The 19,438-nt window shown below is 39.5% G+C and overlaps 1 protein-coding gene across 2 annotated transcripts in view; it reads left to right on the top strand.

Moving 5' to 3' along the window:
• The window catches only part of VWA8 (von Willebrand factor A domain containing 8), a 407,530-nt gene that overhangs the window by 161,792 nt on the left and 226,300 nt on the right, over positions 1-19,438 (top strand). For both annotated transcript variants that reach the window (XM_008260014.4, XM_051850641.2), the window contains 3 exons: positions 6,513-6,681; positions 9,173-9,250; positions 13,980-14,095. In XM_008260014.4, coding sequence (XP_008258236.2) covers positions 6,513-6,681; positions 9,173-9,250; positions 13,980-14,095 — 363 coding nt within the window. The remainder of the gene's footprint in view (positions 1-6,512; positions 6,682-9,172; positions 9,251-13,979; positions 14,096-19,438) is intronic.

The following is a 19,438-nucleotide window of genomic DNA, read 5'->3' as shown; positions in this document are numbered from 1 at the left end:
TCAGCAAGTTGACCTTTATGATTGTATTTACATAAACTCAGGTTTATTTAATTTATTGTTATGAACACTTTGGTTACATAGTGGGACATTTTAAAATAGAGAAAAGATCAAAGATAAATGACAGAGAAAGATTTTTTTAAGGGGGAAAGATTTTGTAGGGTTGTGTACTGGCAGGGGGTAGAAAATAAGATGGAACTGCCTAGCAGAAAGAACAGCTTCCGTAATCTTACTTGAATAAATAAGCCTCCTACCTCCATGGGATCAGGATTCCAAAACCAATTTCCTCTAGTATATAGAGTAATACCACCTAAATGTTGACTTTAAAACTTTTCTTCCAACTCCAGTGATTGGATGATGTTGTTGAACTTGGATATCATAAAGGTAATGCATGAAATTAGTCACTCTCTGGGCTCTCAGAATAGTTCCCAGACCTATAGTCTGATATATGGGTAGAACTGATTTGGAGAGTACAAATGGTGGTTATTGATGGTTAACATTACTTCATTCTTTTCTTCAGGTTAAATGTTTATTGAGTTCCAAGCCCGAGATGACATAGTCACTGTCTTCTGTGATACATGTGCAAATAAATAACTACAGTGCAGTTTTGAATGTCAGTTAGAGTTCTATACAAAATTCGTGGGGAGTATAGAAGAGGAAGTGACTAGTATCTGCCTTGAGAGGTGGGGAGAGGCTTCAGAATATTGTTCAGGTTGGTAGCTCCCAGTGTTTTCTCCTTAGCCTTTTCTTCTCCTTAGGCAGCTTCAGTCTCCCTGTGTCTTCACCTGTAATTGATAGGCTGAGTATTAATTAGAGGCTCTTTTCAATTTAGTTTTCTGTCCTAAGTGCCATGTGACTACGAGATGTCATCTGTTAGGTGTCCCAGGGGATTCTGAGTTAATTTCTATAGACTACTATTCTTTTTGAACTCCTAAACTTAGTGAATGGAACCAGTTTTCCATACAAGTAGGCTAGAAGTTTAATCCATAAATTTGATCACATCACTATTTAAATCCTTCTTTGGCTTCCATTGCCTGCAGTGTTTGGTAATATCTATGCATACTTGCCAGCATCATCTTTCATGTCTCAGAATAAGCCTAGCGAACTTCTATTCCTTCAAGAGTCGCTTCCTCTGTGATGAAGCCTTCTCAAACATTCCTCTAGCCCTTTCCAAGGCCAAGGAAGACTTAAACTGTCAGACTTTAAATCCAGTTTGGTAAATTTAGACTTGAGGTTCTACTGTCAGAGAGAAACCATTTTCATATTTGTGACTAGCAGGATTTTTTGTTAATAATAATGAAAAAATTCAAATTGTTGAAAGAGAAAATTCATCAGTACTGTCATGCATTGTTTCACAACAGGGGTCTGTTCTGAAAAATGGATTATAGATGATAGCCTTGTTGTATGGACATCATAGCAAATACTGACACAAGCTGAGACAGCTATAGCATCTGGCAGTGCAGTCTTTTGGGAGCACCATTGTATAGGAAGTTTGTAGTTGACTGAAATGTTGCTATGCAGTACACTACTCTCTCACACCTTCAAAGGAAGCTGAGCCTCAGGAAATAACTGGAACTTGGCACTTTTGTTGTCAAGACTTTGTGTCTTGTTTTTGTATTTTGGCACATTGTAGACTACCTAGTAAATGTTTTTGAATGTGAGACTATTCACTTGGGGTACTCAGATAAAGGTAATTTTATTCATCCAGTTTTAGGTAATTTACTGAGTAGCAGAATTTCCTTTTAGGAACCGTCAATTAGGAATTCTTTGATACCTTTTAAAGACAAGTCTGACAAGCATAGGATCTCATAATTAACGGCTGCTAACAATGGGCCAATAACCCTTTAAACTGTAACGTGACACTCATTTCAACAATTACATTTGACCCCTTTGCCAACCTTCATCTTATACTAGGTCCTCACCAAAATCATATAAGTTGTTTAATTCAGAATGTACTGAAGGCTGTCACATTCTTTGTAGGTAATCATATGGCTAATATGCCCAAGGAAATAGCTTAAGAAAAATTAGAGACCTTCCTTCTCTTGTTGCAAGACATTAGGGGTACCATGGACGTGGTGGTTAGAAAAAGCATAATGACCACACACCCCAGATATCATACTTGCATTTGTAGGAGGAAGTAAGTACCAAAATAGAAATGCTTCCTTTGATGAGAAAAACTTATTTTGCAGAAAAGAGTACAAATACTATAGGCTGCTAAATGTGTTCCTTCCTGCTGTTGTCCAAAGCATAGATGAGAGGGTGACAGTTTCTGTGAGTTATTAACAATTTATTATACCAAGAAAAAATTCTGGTTATCTAATGAAAGCAATAAAGATTAGTTGCTCTTAGATATGCTCTAATATTTTTACATTTTAATTGAATATTCTATTTTTACTGGTTGCTAATGAACAGTGAGAACAATTTGCAGTGAGTCTTCAGTGGTCAGTGGTGAGCCATAACTGGACTTCTGAGCACAATCCTTGGTCAGTTAGATTTTCTGGGCTCTTTTATGTTCACCACATTTGAAGACAGTTAAGATCTAAGCATTGTCTCCTGCTCACTCAAAAATCTCAGCTAGCAAATCACGCCATGCCACTTTTTACCAAAATTAAGATAGATCTAGGTTTTTACATTCAAATCTTTGTGTTTCATTCCCAAAATAAAAAGGCTTAAGGAAATTTTGATCTTGAAAATAATATTGAACATTTCCATGGTCAAGGAATGGTTTTAAACCTTGTACCTGTGAGGGGTGCAATTATTTATTACTATATGAGTTAATTTTAAAAGTTTGTAGAAAAATGGAAGCAGAAGATATTTATTTTGATGCAAAAATGTTTGAAATCCAAGCATACTTTTCCCATGAACTTTTTGAATACCTCTCATGTATGGATTTCAAAAAAATTTGCATCAAAATGAACTTATTTTTCATTCTATTTCCCATGAACTATTGAAGCACCTTCAAGTGTGCTGGGTTCTTCCTTTTGATGGAGAAAGTGTACCTCCTCTCACAAATTCACAGGTTTTCCTCTCACAGGAATTCAATCCACATCTTCCAGAAAGATGCCAGGGGCCCAACTACTAGAGCCATCCCCACTGCCTCCCTGGGTGTACGTTAGCAGGAAGCTGGAACTGGAAAGAGAGTTGGGACAGGAACCCAGGCATTCTGTTGGGGATGTGGGCATGCCAACCTGTGTCTTAACCACTAGATCAAATTCCCACCCCTATATCATTCTTTTCATGTTCCTTAATATGAAAATTCAGCAAAATGTCCCAAATAACTTCCTGTAAAGGACTTAGTTTGCCAAAGTCTTGCTTTGTTTTATTGTAGATTTTGTTGAGATATAGTTGACATATAATAAACTGAATATTTAAAGGGACCAGCTGTATACCATGAATCTATCACCACAGTAGAGATAATGAGTATATCTGTAACACCCAAAGTATCCTCAGGCTTCTTTGGAATCTCTCCCTCATGCTCCTTCTCTCCCTCCTCTCCTAACCCCAGGTATCTGTTTCTGGTTACTCTAGTATCTTCTGTTTTCTTTCTTTCTGTCTGTCTGTCTGTCTGTCTGTTTTGACAGTTAGAGTTATAGACAGTGAGAGAGAGACAGAGAGGTCTTCCTTCCGTTGGTTCACTCCCCAAATGGCCATTATGGCCGGTGCTGCGCCGATCCGAAGCCAGGAGCCAGGTGCTTCTTCCTGGTTTCCAATGTGGGTGCAGCGGCCCAAGCACTTGGGCCATCCTCCATTGCCTTCCTGGGCCACAGCAGAGAGCTGGACTGGAAGAGGAGCAACCAGGACCAGACCCGGCGCCCATATGGGATGCTGGCACCGCAGGCGGAGGGTTAACCAAGTGAGCCACTGGCGCTGGCCCCGTATCTTCTGTTTTCTAGCCAGCAGGTGCATCCTGAGAGATCCACACATTAGTCAACTGTGGGCTTATCCTGCAAGGCCTGAGCATTGTGGGATGGGTGAGGCTAGGCACTCTTCCACAAGAAGCACTGGAGACAAGTGTTGGTGAACATATCTGCTTTATTAATGACCAAGCGCACCTTCTAAAGGGCAGCCAGAGGGGCTGTAGCTAATTCAGGGCAACACTAATTCTATAGGATAGAGCTGATATTGTCACTGCTATACTTCTCCAATCAGCTTGAAGGTCACATAGGCTATGGTAGCTTTCCTGATGGGCCTGGGCCACACCCTGAAGCAGTTTACCTGTGGCAGAAGGTGGGGGTGGGGTTAACGTGCCTAGGGCTCCTGCCGCCTGCCAGCAGTCAGGCTAACCTTCTGCATGGGCTAGGCAGGCAGTCTCCCAGCCTGGTGTAGGATCACCCACTGTCACCCTCAGTGTGTACTCTCTTCCACCACCACCTCCCCCCAGTTTCTTTCACATAGCTTATTTTAGGATCATCCATGTGGTTTTAGGTATCAATAGTTCTTTTTTTTTATTATTGAGGAAACATTATTCTTTCCAAACAATTTGACCACAGATAATATTATATTAACCTTGATATTTTCATTTTAAAAGCATTTTTGCTTTTTTATATCTTTAATCTTTATAAAATAATATCTGTTTACCTGAAATTAACTCATATATTCCCTTCGTTGTTTTGTTGTTGTTAAATTCTAGTAAAATTAAACCTAATCCTAATTTTAGATTCTAATAGCACTTGTTTCCTAATTTCTAATTCTGTATCACTTTTCCAGCCTTTGTGGTACTTACCGGCTTATCACATCTCCCTAATGTACACAGCAGATTATCTGCTCTCTTACTTCTAAACTTGGGGAACCAAGAGGATCAGGAAATGACTTTCCATATGACTTATTTGTATGTAAGGAAGTCTTTGGAGAGTACCTAACAAACAAAAAGGGCCTTGTCATCCTGTTTTTCAGTGGTGTGGTGGCTGTTTTTACAGTTTGTGTACACTTTTCTGCCCAACACATTACTTATCTCAAAACTGCTGCCTTCAGATTTGGCCAATGCAAGTCACAGACAATATAAGGGATCATTAAAATGTTCATGAAAAATTCACATTATGAAAAACTGTGTGTGAATTTCAAAATAGATTTGCACTACAATAAACTTAACTTTTTTATGTAAGTACTCTTGTATATGTTCCAGGCAATGTCCATTTCTTTATTTAAGTTCAAACCACCCAGCCTGCTGTCATTTTTAGTGACTCTTCTTCTGGTCCTAATTTTACAGGCCAGCTGTGGCCTCTGACTAAACTGGACTTGCCCCTCTGGCTTGTCTGATGGATTTTGGCTTTGCTTACTTCCTTGATGTTGTATCCTTCACTATCATAAATGAGAAACTACTTCTACAGCTTCAATCAAATGCGACCATGTCAAACTCCCTCTCTCTTGGTCTCTTCTTGTGTCTGAACCAGGAGAAAGGGATCAGGGACTCAGTGGACTGCCTGTTGTTTTGATGGGACTTTCTCTCACTTGGACACTCCAGAGTGCTCATCCACACATGTCCTACATGCTGGTATTTTAGCTACCTAAACCCTTTGGCTTCTGTTATGATAGTTAAGGGGAAATGCTGGTCATATTCCTGTATTTCTGTGTTTCTGGAAACCTTGACAAGTGTTTGACTTTCATTCTTTCTTTCTCTTAGCAAGAATTATGTTATCCTCTGTTGGGTCTCTTAATAGAACTGAAAAACAAAATCTGACAGAATCACTCACATGATTACATCATGAGAAGAGGGTTCTAGCCCCCTTTCAGAACTACCTCAAGACATTTCAAAAGCCTAGAGAAGTCTTATCTTATTCCTCTGTGTGTCCTAGCATGTTTACATGCTTCCTCAGATTTCCTAGCAGATTTCTAGAAGAATCACTTAAAAAATCATAACATTTGCTGTAAAAGTGACAAGCAAATGAATTATATAAAGGTTCAGTTTTCTTTGTCTTTTTAAGACTTGAGTATTATTTTTGCCAATGTAAACCTTAAATTTAACTGCTTTTTCTGCTTAAGTTTCTGTTTTTTATGCTTCTTCTTCTTCTTCTTCTTCTTTTTTTTTTTTTTTTTTAAGGCTAGCATTGTGGCACAGTAGATTAAGCCACTGCCTGGGATGCTCTGCCTTCTGTCAGGGGAGCCAGGACTCAAACCAGTACTCTTGACCATTCTATGATTGACATAGTTAGGCTCCTTGCAAGACAGAAAATTTGAGGGGCTTTTAAATAAATAAAGAGGATTATATAATGAATACAAACTGGGTGAAATTTTATTTCAAGGGACTATGAAAAAAATTATTATAGGCTTGAAGACATATCAAAGCAGTGATTTGTTTCTCAGCTGGAGTTTCATAAGTGGATATTGTACAACATTTATTAGCAGAAGATGATTATTTTGTTTGTCTTAATCTTAGGTTCTTAGAATATCCTAATTATTTTTTTCAAAACTCTTTCTTTGGATAATAGCTTTGACGTTGTTAACAGAATGGTAAGCCACCCTGACCTAATTTCTAGTGTGAAAGGTTATGTTTTGTGATTTTTTTTTTTTCCTTTTAGATCCATTTTCCCTATCCACCCCAGCTTCAGAATCATTGCCATGGCAGAGCCCCCTGTTATTGGAAGTGCAACACAGCAATGGCTGGGACCAGAATTGTTAACCATGTTCTTTTTCCATTACATGAAGCCACTTGTCAAAAGTGAAGAAATGCAAGTGGTGAAGGAAATGGTAAGAGCAAAGGCTGCTCCAGCCTCGTGTCAGCAGCTGTTTTCCTTTTTCAAGGTGCTCTGAAACATTCTAGAGCAGAGTTGGACATGTCTAGCTTTTCCTCCCACATTTACTTCCACATCTCCTCATATAATGGTGTGGGTCCTGATTCTCAAACTTAACATTTTGGAGAATCATCCAGAGGCCTTGGTGGAAAGCCATTTGATGATTCTGTGTCTATAGTGTTTGAGTCAGTAGATCTGGGAAGGTTACATGAGAATATGCATTTCTAGCAGGTCTCAGGTGATGACGATGCTGTTGGTCTGGGTACCACACTATGAAAACCACAGATGTACACGGTCCTTTCCTCTTTCCTCAGAGAGAAACACTTTTGGAGTTCCTTTTCCTTTTACATTTAGTCAAAAGTAACTATTTTAAGTTACTACTGTAAATGGAGGCCAGATATATTATCAGGTATTAGATTTGATAGAAAATACTAAGTAGTCCTGGTATCTCAGGATTGTAATGTATCCTATACTTACCTGAGTCACCATCCAGTGCTTCCTGTGTGTGTGTGTGTGTGTGTGTGTGTGTGTGTAATTCGTTCTTTCCATGTCTGCCTTAACCAAGCATTATGTTAGCACTTGGAAATTCTAGAACTGCACTGTTCAATGTAGCAACACTCACCACATTAAGCAAAGTTGTTTTAATTCAGTGTCCCAATCACATTGCAAGTGCTTAATAGCTGCATGGGGGACTTCTGACTACTGTGATAGACAGCATCATTAAAGAACATTTACTGTTCATAGAAAGTTCTGGAACTGTTCTAGTCACTAATAATAAATGTTTTACACAAATGCCTCATTTCTATTGAGATAACATAAGGAACTGGTTAATTTTATGTGGGCATGGTTATGGTAATGGTATCGGCTTTAGAGTTCAATGACTTGACTGTGAATATCAATCCACTCCTGATTAGCTTCCAGATCTTGAGCAAATTATTCAGTCAGAACTTCTTCATCTTAAGATGAAGGTGATTGTACATCACATTATTGATTTAAAGAATAAGTTAAAGCATATGTGGAATCGAACTTAGAATTAAAAAAAATTCCTCTAGTTCCTTAAAGGACTCTGAAATGGTCACATTACACCAATTGTTGTTTTAATATTTCCTTCTGAGATTTTAAAATCAAACCTTTCAATTTGTTATTGCTTAAACAAAAATTGCTTATAGTTTAATTAAGTCAAATATTTAATAACATAAAGATTTTTTATTTCAAGTCGGTCATGTATGTTATTTGTCAAACTGCCCATGGAAATCACTGATGTATTGGTCATGGCCCTCCAGGCTGCATTTTAATAGTCCTTGGAAAAACTGACACTTTGAGCATGTGTTTTTTACCCCAGGGTGCCTTATGTCACAGAGTAGATATATGTTGATGATTAAATAAAATAGGAGGGGCCAGTGCTGTGGCTCACTTCGTTAATCCTCCGCCTGTGGCGCCGGCATCCCATATGGGTGCCAGTTCTAGTCCCAGTTGCTCCTCTTCCAGTCCAGCTCTCTGCTATGGCCTGAGAGGGCAGTGGAGGATGGCCCAAGTGCTTAGGCCCCTGCACCGGCATGGGAGACCAGGAGAAAGCACCTGGCTCCTGGCTTTGGATCTGCGTAGCTCTGGCTGTAGCAGCCATTTGGGGGGTGAACCAATGGTAGGAAGACCTTTCTCTCTGTCTCTCTCCCTCTCACTGTCTAACTCTAGCTGTCAAAAAAATAAATAAAATTTTAATAATTTTAAAAATTTAAATTTCCACTTAATAAAATAGGAAATTGCCCAAATTAGAGCTTAAAACAATCATACTAGGCCAAAAAATTAAATAAATAAAACAAAAAAATCCCTAAGAAAATAAAATTTTTAAGGGTATGCTATCTGCCAGTTTTATTAAAAAATTCTTTTGTTTATCTATTTAAGAGACAGAATGAACTCCCATTCACATGTTCACTCCTCAAATGTTCACACACTGGAAACTCAATCTGGGTCTCCCACACAGGGGTCTAGGACCCTACTACTTGAGTCATCATCCGCTGTCCCCCAACCCCTGACCACCACAATTTCCCCTCCCCCTGCTCTCTACCGCCACCGTGGTGCATATAAACAGGAAGCTGGAATAGAGAGCTGAGGTAGGACTTAAACTCAGGACTCAGATGTGGGATGTGGTTGATTTACCCATGGAGCCAAGCACCTGCCTCCATAGGCCAGTTTGTAAGAGACTCCTCTCAGTTTTATCCTAGTGATTGAATTGTGAATGGAGTAGAGGCTTATTTTTAATGCCTGATTTTTAAAGAGAAAGCAACTTCTTGAAAAGTTGAATAAGCAACTATATCCATGTGTTAAATATATAACTAATAATTAGGGAGTTTCTAAATAAGTAATTCAAATGTGATTTGTGAAGTACTCAATTGATCAGATGTCCCAATTTATTCATTCTCTTTTTCCTCATTTCTCTCATAATATAGGTTCCAAACACACCTCAGGAAGCATTGGACAAGTTGTTGTCATTTACGCACAAACTCAGGGAAACACAGGATCCAACGGTATGTCTGGGCTTTTCCCATAGCATTCTCTATTGTTGATATGCTGATGCTTTATTTTCTTAGAATTCAATGATGTCAAGTCTATTTTTTAAGCTGTTATTTTTATCACTTACGCTTTGCGCCACACATATGTTTTACTTTGATTTCAGTGGTTTTTAACATTTCTTCCAGCTGCTCATGGCTTATGTCGCAGAAAACAACTTTTCGTTCCAGAGCAGTACTCCATGTTCATGGGAACCTGTTCCCCCTGGATCATCTGCTGAGCAGTGTTATCTGTTTCTATGGCTTCAAGGACCACTTAATAAGTTAATGGCCTGCTTTGTTATCTTCAGCTTCTGACTTCTCTTTTCTGATTGATCAGTATTTCCATTCCAGAATGGCATGGTGGAAAGGTACAGGGCTGTCAGTGTCTAACCCTGTAACTCTTGGTGTTAATTGTAAAATGGGAACCAGATCCCTCATGAGAAGGTCACAATGCTAAACCATGAAAATGTAGGTAAAGAATTCTGTCCTTAGTAGCTGCTTAATGTTAGTTTTGCTTTTCTTCACTTTTCAACTTGATGCTTTGAGATCATTATGAATTCAACAGATCTTATACAACAAAAATGTCTTTGTCCCTTAAGTCTATTTCTGTTCCTGATTTAATTTCCTGACTTTGTTAAAAATCTATCTACCATATTGCCTAAGTTAGGAAACCTTGGCATCTCTGTTAATTTCTTGCTTTCCTGCTGTCTTCACTTAATCTGAAAGCAGATTCTGTCAGTTTAGCATCTTGATGTCTCATCTGTTCTCTTGTCTATAGGCAGTAGTTGTCCTAGTATCAGATTTCATAATCTTTCTCCTGAAGTAACATTATTTCCTCTTTACTGCTGTCTTCATCAAGTGACCCTCTATTAGTTTCCCATGACTGTTGTCACAAATTATAAAATCATACACTTATGGCTTAAATGTTGGTTAGGTTCCTCTCTGTGGAAGAAGAGGTAAATGCTGAGCATCTCTATTTAGCCATCTTGAAATCCCTACCCAATGATATTATAAAGGAGCTGACAAATCCCTATTGTGTACTGATGACGTAGCTGTCACAAAGTCTTAGTACAATGCTTTGGTTATGTGATTCTGATGCAGGTGTCAGCAAACCTGCACTGTCATGATGCATACAATTATGTACCGTACCTAATACAAGATAGTAAAAAACAACTACGCTACTGATTTATGTATTTAGTATACTTATTATTTTAAAATGTATGTCTATTTACTAAAAAAAAACTTTATTATAAAACTATATGCCATGTTTTACCAGCAGCAGCCTCATACATTGGTTACTTATGACATCTCTTGATTGCATAATTGTCTCTTGTGCTAAGTTTAATCTTGTGTTATTTTGTTCATCACTGTCCTGGGAACTTAAATACCATACAGCCTAGGTATGTAATAAGCTATATTCTCTAGATTTGGCCACAACAACCAGAACTGCGCCAATCCAAAGCCAGGAGCCAGGAGCTTCTTCTGAGTCTCCCACATGGTTGCAGGGGCCCCAGCACTTGGGCCATCTACTGCTTTCAGAGGCACATTAGCAGGGAGCTGGATAGGAAGTGGAACAGCCAGCACTCGAACTCACGCCCATATAGGATGCCAGTGCCAAAGGCAGCAGGTTTACATGCTACACTACATGCTTTCCCCAGAACTTTTGAAATTTTTAAGCTGAAGTGCTAGCTCTCTTACATTGTATAACCATGGTAAGCAAAGGAATGTGCCTGGCAAGATAAAATTGCAGTTAGAAATTTGATATTATAGACATTAAATCCATTAGGAATTTTTAAATTAAAGTATACTCTCAATTTTTAAAAGAGTGGGCCGACACTGTGGCGCAGTGGGTTAAAGCTCTGGCCTGAAGCGCCAGCATCCCATATGGGTGCTGGTTTGAGTCCCGGCTACTCCTCTTCCAGTCCAGCTCTCTGCTATGGCCTGGGAAAGCAGAAGAAGATGGCCCAAGTCCTTGGGACCTTGGACCTGTGTGGAAGACTCAGAAGAAGCTCCTGGCTCCTGGCTTCAGATCGGCACAGCTCCAGCCGTTGCAGCCATCTGGGGAGTGAACCAGCGGATGGAAGAACTCTCTTTGTGTCTCTACCTTTCTCTGTAGCTCTTTCAAATAGATAAAATAAATCTTTAAAAAAAGAGAGAGAACATGAGAGAAAGGGTCACCACTGGCTGAACATTAAGTATAGTTATGATTTTTTGGATATTAGACATTGTTACAAAACATTTGGTGCTATCAGTTGAGAGAACTGGTGTTCTTTATGAGAAAGCCTTAGTTGCTGGAGTGAAATGGGAAGCCAGAGTTCAGTGTCAGGCTTAGAATGAGACTAGAATGTGATTCCCACCAAGTTACCTTGTTTGAATAAGACTCTGGACATGAGTATGTTCTACTGGGGTGATTTGTCAAACATTTTCCATGATTAAAATAGGGATTTTTCGGCCGGCGCCGCGGCTCACTAGGCTAATCCTCCGCCTAGCGGCGCCGGCACACCGGGTTCTAGTCCCGGTTGGGGCGCCGGATTCTGTCCCGGTTGCCCCTCTTCCAGGCCAGCCCTCTGCTGTGGCCAGGGAGTGCAGTGGAGGATGGCCCAGGTGCTTGGGCCCTGCACCCCATGGGAGACCAGGAAAAGCACCTGGCTCCTGGCTCCTGCCATCGGATCAGCGCGGTGCGCCAGCCGCAGTGCGCTGGCCGCGGCGGCCATTGGAGGGTGAACCAACGAGAAAGGAAGACCTTTCTCTCTGTCTCTCTCTCTCTCACTGTCCACTCTGCCTGTCAAAAAATAAAAATAAAAAATAAATAAATAAAAAATAAAAAAAATAAAAAATAAAAAAATAGGGATTTTTCGTGGCCTTAGGCATTATGGAAATTTCTGAGTCTTATTTAATTTCTGATACTTTTAGTCATATTAGCAGAATCTTTTTTAATTTTAAATTTTGATTGATTTTTAACAGATTCAGTATAGTTTATAGATAAAATTCAAAGAGTATAATGAATTTCCCTCCTTCCCTCTCACTTTCTCTTTTTAGTTTTTGAAATAACATATTTTAAATATATATTATAGTAAAAAGACTTAATGCATCACCAGATAAGAAGTTTAACAAGTAAAAAGCAAAAAGACCCTAATTTAGTGGGAATATAGGCAACAGCTATAAATAATAATTGAATGGAAAAAGTACCATTTCACTCATACACAGTAAGTTTTAAAATAATCAGAGATCATTAAAACGTAGTATTACATCTTTCTCAACCATTGGTTTGACAATGGTATAAAACAAAATTTTACAAAACTTGTGTTTGCAGCAATACTGGTGCACACATCTGTTGCATTCTTTCTCTCCAACCTTGTTGTCAGACTTTATTGTAGGACTTCAATATCCCCAACAAATAATTATTAAGTGTGTACTATACCTTGAGTTGTAAAGTAGCATCTCTGTTAGTGGAATTTGGGGAAGTGTTAAGGAAACAAAGTGAAATTACTCTGTCAGTAGAGGAAGGGTTCCAAATAACATGCTTCTACTCAGGTGATGAGCTGGTGAACAGCTCTGTAGTCAGCAATCTAAGTTGTCCACATTTTTCATTTTTTCTTTTAAAGATTTACTTTATTTATTTGAAAGGCAGAGTTAGAGAGAGAGGGAGATCAAGAGAGAGAGGGGTCTTCGTCTGCTGGTTTACTCCCCAAGTGGCTGCAATGGCTAGGGCTGGGCCAAGCAGAAGCCAGGAGCTTCTTCTGGATCTCCCACGTGGGTGCAAGGACCTAAACACTTGGGCCATCCTCTGCTGCTTTCCTAGGCACAGTAGCATTGAGCTGGATTGGAAATGGAGCAGCCAGGACTCCAACCAGAACCATATGGGATGCCGGCATTGCAGGCAGCAGCTTAACCCACTATGCCACAACACTGGCCTCTATCCACATCTTTCTTTCTCTATTTCAAACTGTAGATTTTCTTAAAACTCTAAGCATTTTCAAGATATTAGCAGATTGGTTTGGGGAAGGCAGAGGGAAATAAATTAAAAGTAGTCAGTAGTACAATAGGGCCATTTGTGGGTCAGGTGTAACCTGCACTATATAGCATCCTTTCTCCATGGAACCTACCCCTAGCCAGCATGTGTGTATAAAACTTGGCACAGTTAAGTTACTTTAGAGGTGAGAATTTAATCAGCTGATTAAGGTAACAGTTAAAATGCCAACCTCCCGCATCAGAGTCCATGTGTTCAATATCTGCTTCTGGCTCTTGTCTCCACCTCCTGCCAGTGCAGAACCCAGGAAGTGGTGGTGCTGGCTGAAGTGGTTGCATCCCTACAACCCATGCAAGAGGCCTGAACTGAGTTCCTTGTGACCTGCTTTGGCCTCAAGTCATTGTGGGCATTTGTGGGGGGGGGGCAGTGGATGAGTGTTGTTCACTCTCTGTCTCAGTCTGTCTCTTGTTCCTTTTCTGTCTCTCTAATACATATTTTTTAAAATATTGAATTGAAAAATACTTTCAATGTGGTTTTTAGAAAGCTCATCTTCAAGGACATTTTAAATGGAAATTGGATTCTGTTTATTTTTATTTGTAATTCATTAGCAGCGCACACTTAATTTAAGTTTGGCCTTGTCCTTCAGGAATAATGGATCCTGCCAGGAAGCCCAGCTAGAGGGACTTTTAGCAAGTTGAAACAAGACTCTAACAGGATGTCTTTGTCTGGTCATAGGCACAATCATTGGCAGCGTCTCTTTCCACAAGACAGCTGTTGCGGATTGCTCGGCGGCTGTCACAGTATCCTAATGAAAATCTTCATGGTGCAGTTACTAAAGCCTGCCTTTCCAGGTAATCGTGTTTTCCTTTTTTACTGAATTCTAATTGTATTTATAGTTTATATTCACAGATCTGCATAATGTATTGATCTACTTTACTATACTTCTGTTTCAATGTTGCTCTCAGTTATTCAAACTTATGTAGTATAGTATATATTATCTTGTTAAGGCATAACAGTTTTAACAGGCATTTTGTAGATGGGGAAACTGAGTCGCGTGCTTGCTCAAGCCACACAGGAGTGACTAGTGTACTTGGGACTGCTGGAAGGCTGGGTCACCTGTCTTCTGCGTTGAGCTCCTAAGCATTATACTTCTCACTGCCTGAATTTGCATTGGAACTTCCCATACTTAGTAGTACTGCTACCTTGTCAAAGTTCAACAAAACTAACATTTTCTACTCTTAGACTGATAGTTCATATAACACTAGCTTACAGAATTTTTTATAGAATCACATTCATATGAAACTAATTTGAACAAAAAGATTGTTAATAAGAAAAAAAGAAGGACAATCCCCATCAGTCCCAGAGGTTTCTTTTAGAGTGTATTCATATAATCTAATAGTTATTTTTATGGTAGTTGTGCTTGTTGTCCATTCATTCCTTAAAAAAGAATTTTAAAAGAATGTGTTTTCAGTTTAGGAGAATCTAAAAATTGCCTTCGTTAACTTTTCAATGAAATAGACAATTTTCCTATAGTTTAATCTTCTTGAGTTAAAGCTTGAATTCCGTCTAGCTAAGATGCTAAGATGATCTTCCCTACAAGTATTTAGCATAATTCTTTGAATAACTTGTAGTTATGAAAACCAACAAAATTGATTTCCTTATTCCTTTAAATAGAAGAGTATTAGACATCCAAATGAAAATTAAAAAAAAAAAAAAGCCTCAATTCCTTATTTGTCAGACTTAAGAACTGAAGAAACTATAAACAGAGAGATAGCTTCATTATCTAGTCAATATTTCTTCTTAGGCAGGACTTGGCTGTAGATATGAGATCATAGAAATGAATAGACAATGCTAAGCAATGTTAAGAGCTGTGGAGCCTAAGAAAAAAATTAAATATTCAACAATTTATGGAGAAATTAAATTAAAAGTTTGTTTTGGTATAGACATTTTTGAAATCCATGAATTTTTTTTTATACTATATACTTTCCATGAAATTTTTAAAGCCATTCATATTAAAACAAAATAATCAGGCCCAACACATTTGACAGATTGTAAGATATACTGTGGAAGTTAAATCAACTTTCAATTTCCCTTATTAAAAAAAATCAAGTAATGAGTATTTATCTAACAAATAAATGAGTAATCAAATTTTGGAGAACAAATAAAAAGAAATCTAAATGATCTGAGAATATTGAAAGCTGGCAAAGTTTAATTTGTTACTAATACAGTTGCCAGCCTACCTGGAGACTGTATGTACATTTTAAATAAATATTAGAAAGATTTAAGGAATAAGTTTCTACCAGGTGATTTGTCATTATTTCCCTTGGTTATATACTAAAAACAATAGTGGGGGAAAAAAGTGATTCTACATTTTTTCCTACTATTTGGAGTAGAAAACTTAATGGATTTCTCCTCAAACAGAAATATTTTCAAAAATCTATAAAGCTAAAAGCTATAGAAAAATAGTAGAAAATATGGACAAATAAACTATGGTAGATATTATCTCCTGTCAACTCCCAACCAACCTAGAAATTCTGAATATAATATAATATAATAAATAAATAGATGTTTATTCTTATTCAAACTTGAAAAGCAGAGACTATCTGAAATAAAGTTAAAATAGGATTTCATGGGATCTATCAATTCCATTTCTGAGAATTGAAAATATGTCCTTAAAAAATTTGAACATGAATATTCATGAAAATACTATTCATAACAACTAAAGCAAGGAAGCAACACAAAAGTCCATCACCTGCTGAATAGATAAATATAATGTGGTTTATCCGTATAGTAGAATATTATTCAACAGTAAAAAGAAATGAGGTACTGATATATATTGCAATGTGGATGAACCTAGAAATTATGATGCTGAGTGAAAAAAGCCATAGAAAAAAGATTACATATTGTATAATTCTGTTTAGGTGAGCTATTGAGAATAGGGAAAATCCATAAAAATAGAAAGTAGCTTGGTGGTTGCCTGGGTCTTAGAAAATGGAGAATGACTGCTACAGGGTAAGAAAAATGTTCTAAAATTGTCTGAGATAATGGTTGCACAACTCTGTGATTGTACTTAAATACCATTGAATTATATATTCTAATAAATGAAATGCAAAATTTGAGGATTATGTATCAGTACAACTGATGTTTAGAAGAAGAAAAGAAGGAAGGTAGCAAAGCCAGAATAAGGAGCTGATATCATGCATTCCCAAGGGACTTTCAAATCGGAATGGGGCTCTGTGGGCCAGTGCTGGATTTTAGTGTCTGCTAAAGGACAAGAGATATGGCCACAGGCATATTTGAAGTAGAAAGGCTTCAGCTGATCTCTGCATAAAGAATTATCTTCATGTGTTTTCTGAGCTTATAGACTACAGAAATTCTGCCCACCAGCTCAGAGAAAGGATAAGAAAACTCCACATCAGTCTGGAACTTGGGATGGTGGTGGTGGTGGTGGGGGGGGCTCAGAAAAACAAAATCAGTCACCTGTGTCAAAGTCAAACAAAAATGCAAAGATGAATGTCCATGAAAAAAGGTTGTATTGTGGGGGAAAATGGTGGATTAGTGAACGGTGTGCTTCACAGGGCTAGGGAGAAACCCTGAGGAGAATAGGGTAGGAGGTACACTCTCAGCAGAGAATTGGAGAGAAAACCTCCCAGGAAGCCCCATGGAAGGCGGGGAAACAGTGTGAACCTGCATGGTGAGAGCTGATGGGCATCCAGAGAGCACGGAAAGCCGGAGCTGGCAGCGTTTTTGAGGTGGCGGAGGATGGACTACACCAATCCGTGGGGATAGAGCCAGAGAGAGAGAGTGGCATGGGACCAGACTGGAGCCCGGGGCAGACAGTTGCTGGCAGTCACCTGTGGTCCCAGTGGAAGTGGAGGAGGATGTTCGATTCAAAACCAGTCTCTCCAAAACAGAACCCATGACCTGGCTGAGAGAGGGCAGGTGCCATTTAAAAACAGAACAACAAGGCCGGCACCGCGGCTCAATAGGCTAATCCTCTGCCTTGCGGCGGCGCCGGCACAACCGGGTTCTAGTCCCGGTCGGGGCACCGGATTCTGTCCCAGTTGCCCCTCTTCCAGGCCAGCTCTCTGCTGTGGCCAGGGAGTGCAGTGGAGGATGGCCCAAGTACTTGGGCCCTGCACCCCATGGGAGACCAGGAGAAGCACCTGGCTCCTGCCATCGGATCAGCGCGGTGCACCAGCCGCAGCGCGACAGCCGCAGCGTGCCGGCCGCGGCGGCCATTGTAGGGTGAACCAATGGCAAAGGAAGACCTTTCTCTCTTTCTCTCTCTCTCACTGTCCACTCTGCCTGTCAAAAAAAACAAAACAAAACAAAACAAAACAAACAGAACAACAAGAACGGAAGGCTGCAGGTACACACATAATAGCTCGCTGAGACGGGGCACCTAAATGTAGTGATGGCAGCAGCAGCAGGCAGGCATTCGGCCAGTGACTCTAGTGTGTGTGTGATCCAGAGCTTCAAGCGGAAGGAATGGCCCCTAGCCCCCACTGACTCAGAGCGTGGCTGGAAGGTGGCCAAACAGCTACGAGGGTCAGGGGGCTCTCAAAACAGCAGCGCCATCTGGACCCTGCAACTGTGGGAGCCTTGTGTGCTGAGACCTTGCGGCCTCAGTGGCTACATGAGAAGGTATAGGGCATAGCTGGGTATTGAGTTCTACCACTCCCAATCTGGGTGTTACCCAAAAACTCACACCACCCTATAGCATTGACCAGAGCCCCCTGGCCACACCCACCACACACCTCCTGATATTCACTGAAAGGGCAGACATTCCATGAAGCCACAGAAGCATAGCCCCAAAGATAAAAGCCAACAGAAGAAAAATTTAAAATGAACACTACAAGTGCCAAAAAATAAGAGCCAAAATTCAAGAAACAAGAATAAGGAAGTCACCGTGACACCTCCCAGAGGAACACAATAGCATTTCAGTGTTGGAATGTGAGGATGAAGAGACCAAGGAAATGCCAGAAAGGGAATTTAGAAAATTAATCACAGGATTACGCAAAAAAGAGATCAGAAGCAAACCCATGAGCTAAAGAAAACCATCCATGATATGAATGAAAATTTTTCCCAGGAAATTTAGAATTTAAAGAAAAACCAAAACGGAATTTTAGAAATGAACAATTCAATGAACTAAATAAAAAATGTGGTGGGAAGCCTTAACAGCAGACTTAATGAGGCAGAATAAAGAATATCCGAACTAGAAGAGAAATCTTTGGAAATTTTATAGTCAGACAAAGAAAAACAAGAAGAAAATAGAAAACTTAAAAACAGTGTTGGAGATCTATGGGGTACTGTCAAATGACCAAACATGTAAGTCTTCGAAGTTCTTGAAGGAGTGGAAAGAGAGAAGGGAATACAAAGCCTATTTAGTGAAATGATTATAGAAAACTTCCCCAATTTGGAAAAAGAAAGGGATGCTCAAGTAGAGGAAGCACATAGAACTCTTAGCAGACATGATCAGAATGGATCTTCACAACACATTGTAGTCAAACTTTCCATAGTAAAACATAAAGAAAAGATTTATAAAATGTGCATGATAGAAATGTCAGATCAATTTCAGTGGATCTTCAATTAGACTCACAGCTGGCTTCTCATCGGAAACCATACAAGCTAGAAGGGAATGGCAAGAATAGTCCAAGTTTTAAAAGAAAAAAATCTTCAACCTAGAATACTATGCCCTGCAAATATTGTAGTTACAAAAATTTGTGGACACTTACAAAAGGTGCCTAAGGAGGTGCTACACACAGAAACACAGAAAGATAACCATTGGGAAAGAATGAGAAGGCAGAAAAAACACCAGTAGAATTATAAAAGAAATCCAAAATAAACAATAGGAATATTTATGGGAAAATGGCAGGAGCAAGTCATTACTTATCAATACTTACCTTGAATGTAAAATGGCCTCAATTCTCCAGTTAAAAGATACAGGCTGGGGCTGGGGCTGTGGCTCACTTGGGTTAATCCTCCACCTGCAGCGCGGCATCCCATATGGGTGCCAGGTTCTAGTCCCGGTTGCTTCTTCTTCCAGTCCAGCTCTCTGCTGTGGCCCTAGAGGGCAGTGGAAGGGATGGCCCAAAGTGGTTGGGCCCCTGCACCCTGCGTGGAGAGACCAGGAGGAAGGCACCTGGGCTCCTGGCTTCGGGATTGGCATACAAGTACCATCGGCCGTGGTT

The sequence above is a fragment of the Oryctolagus cuniculus genome, chromosome 9, assembly GCF_964237555.1.
Source record: "Oryctolagus cuniculus chromosome 9, mOryCun1.1, whole genome shotgun sequence".
Taxonomy (NCBI): domain Eukaryota; kingdom Metazoa; phylum Chordata; class Mammalia; order Lagomorpha; family Leporidae; genus Oryctolagus; species Oryctolagus cuniculus.
The sequence above is the reverse complement of the archived record's forward strand: the minus strand, read 5'-3'. Positions and strand labels throughout refer to the sequence as shown.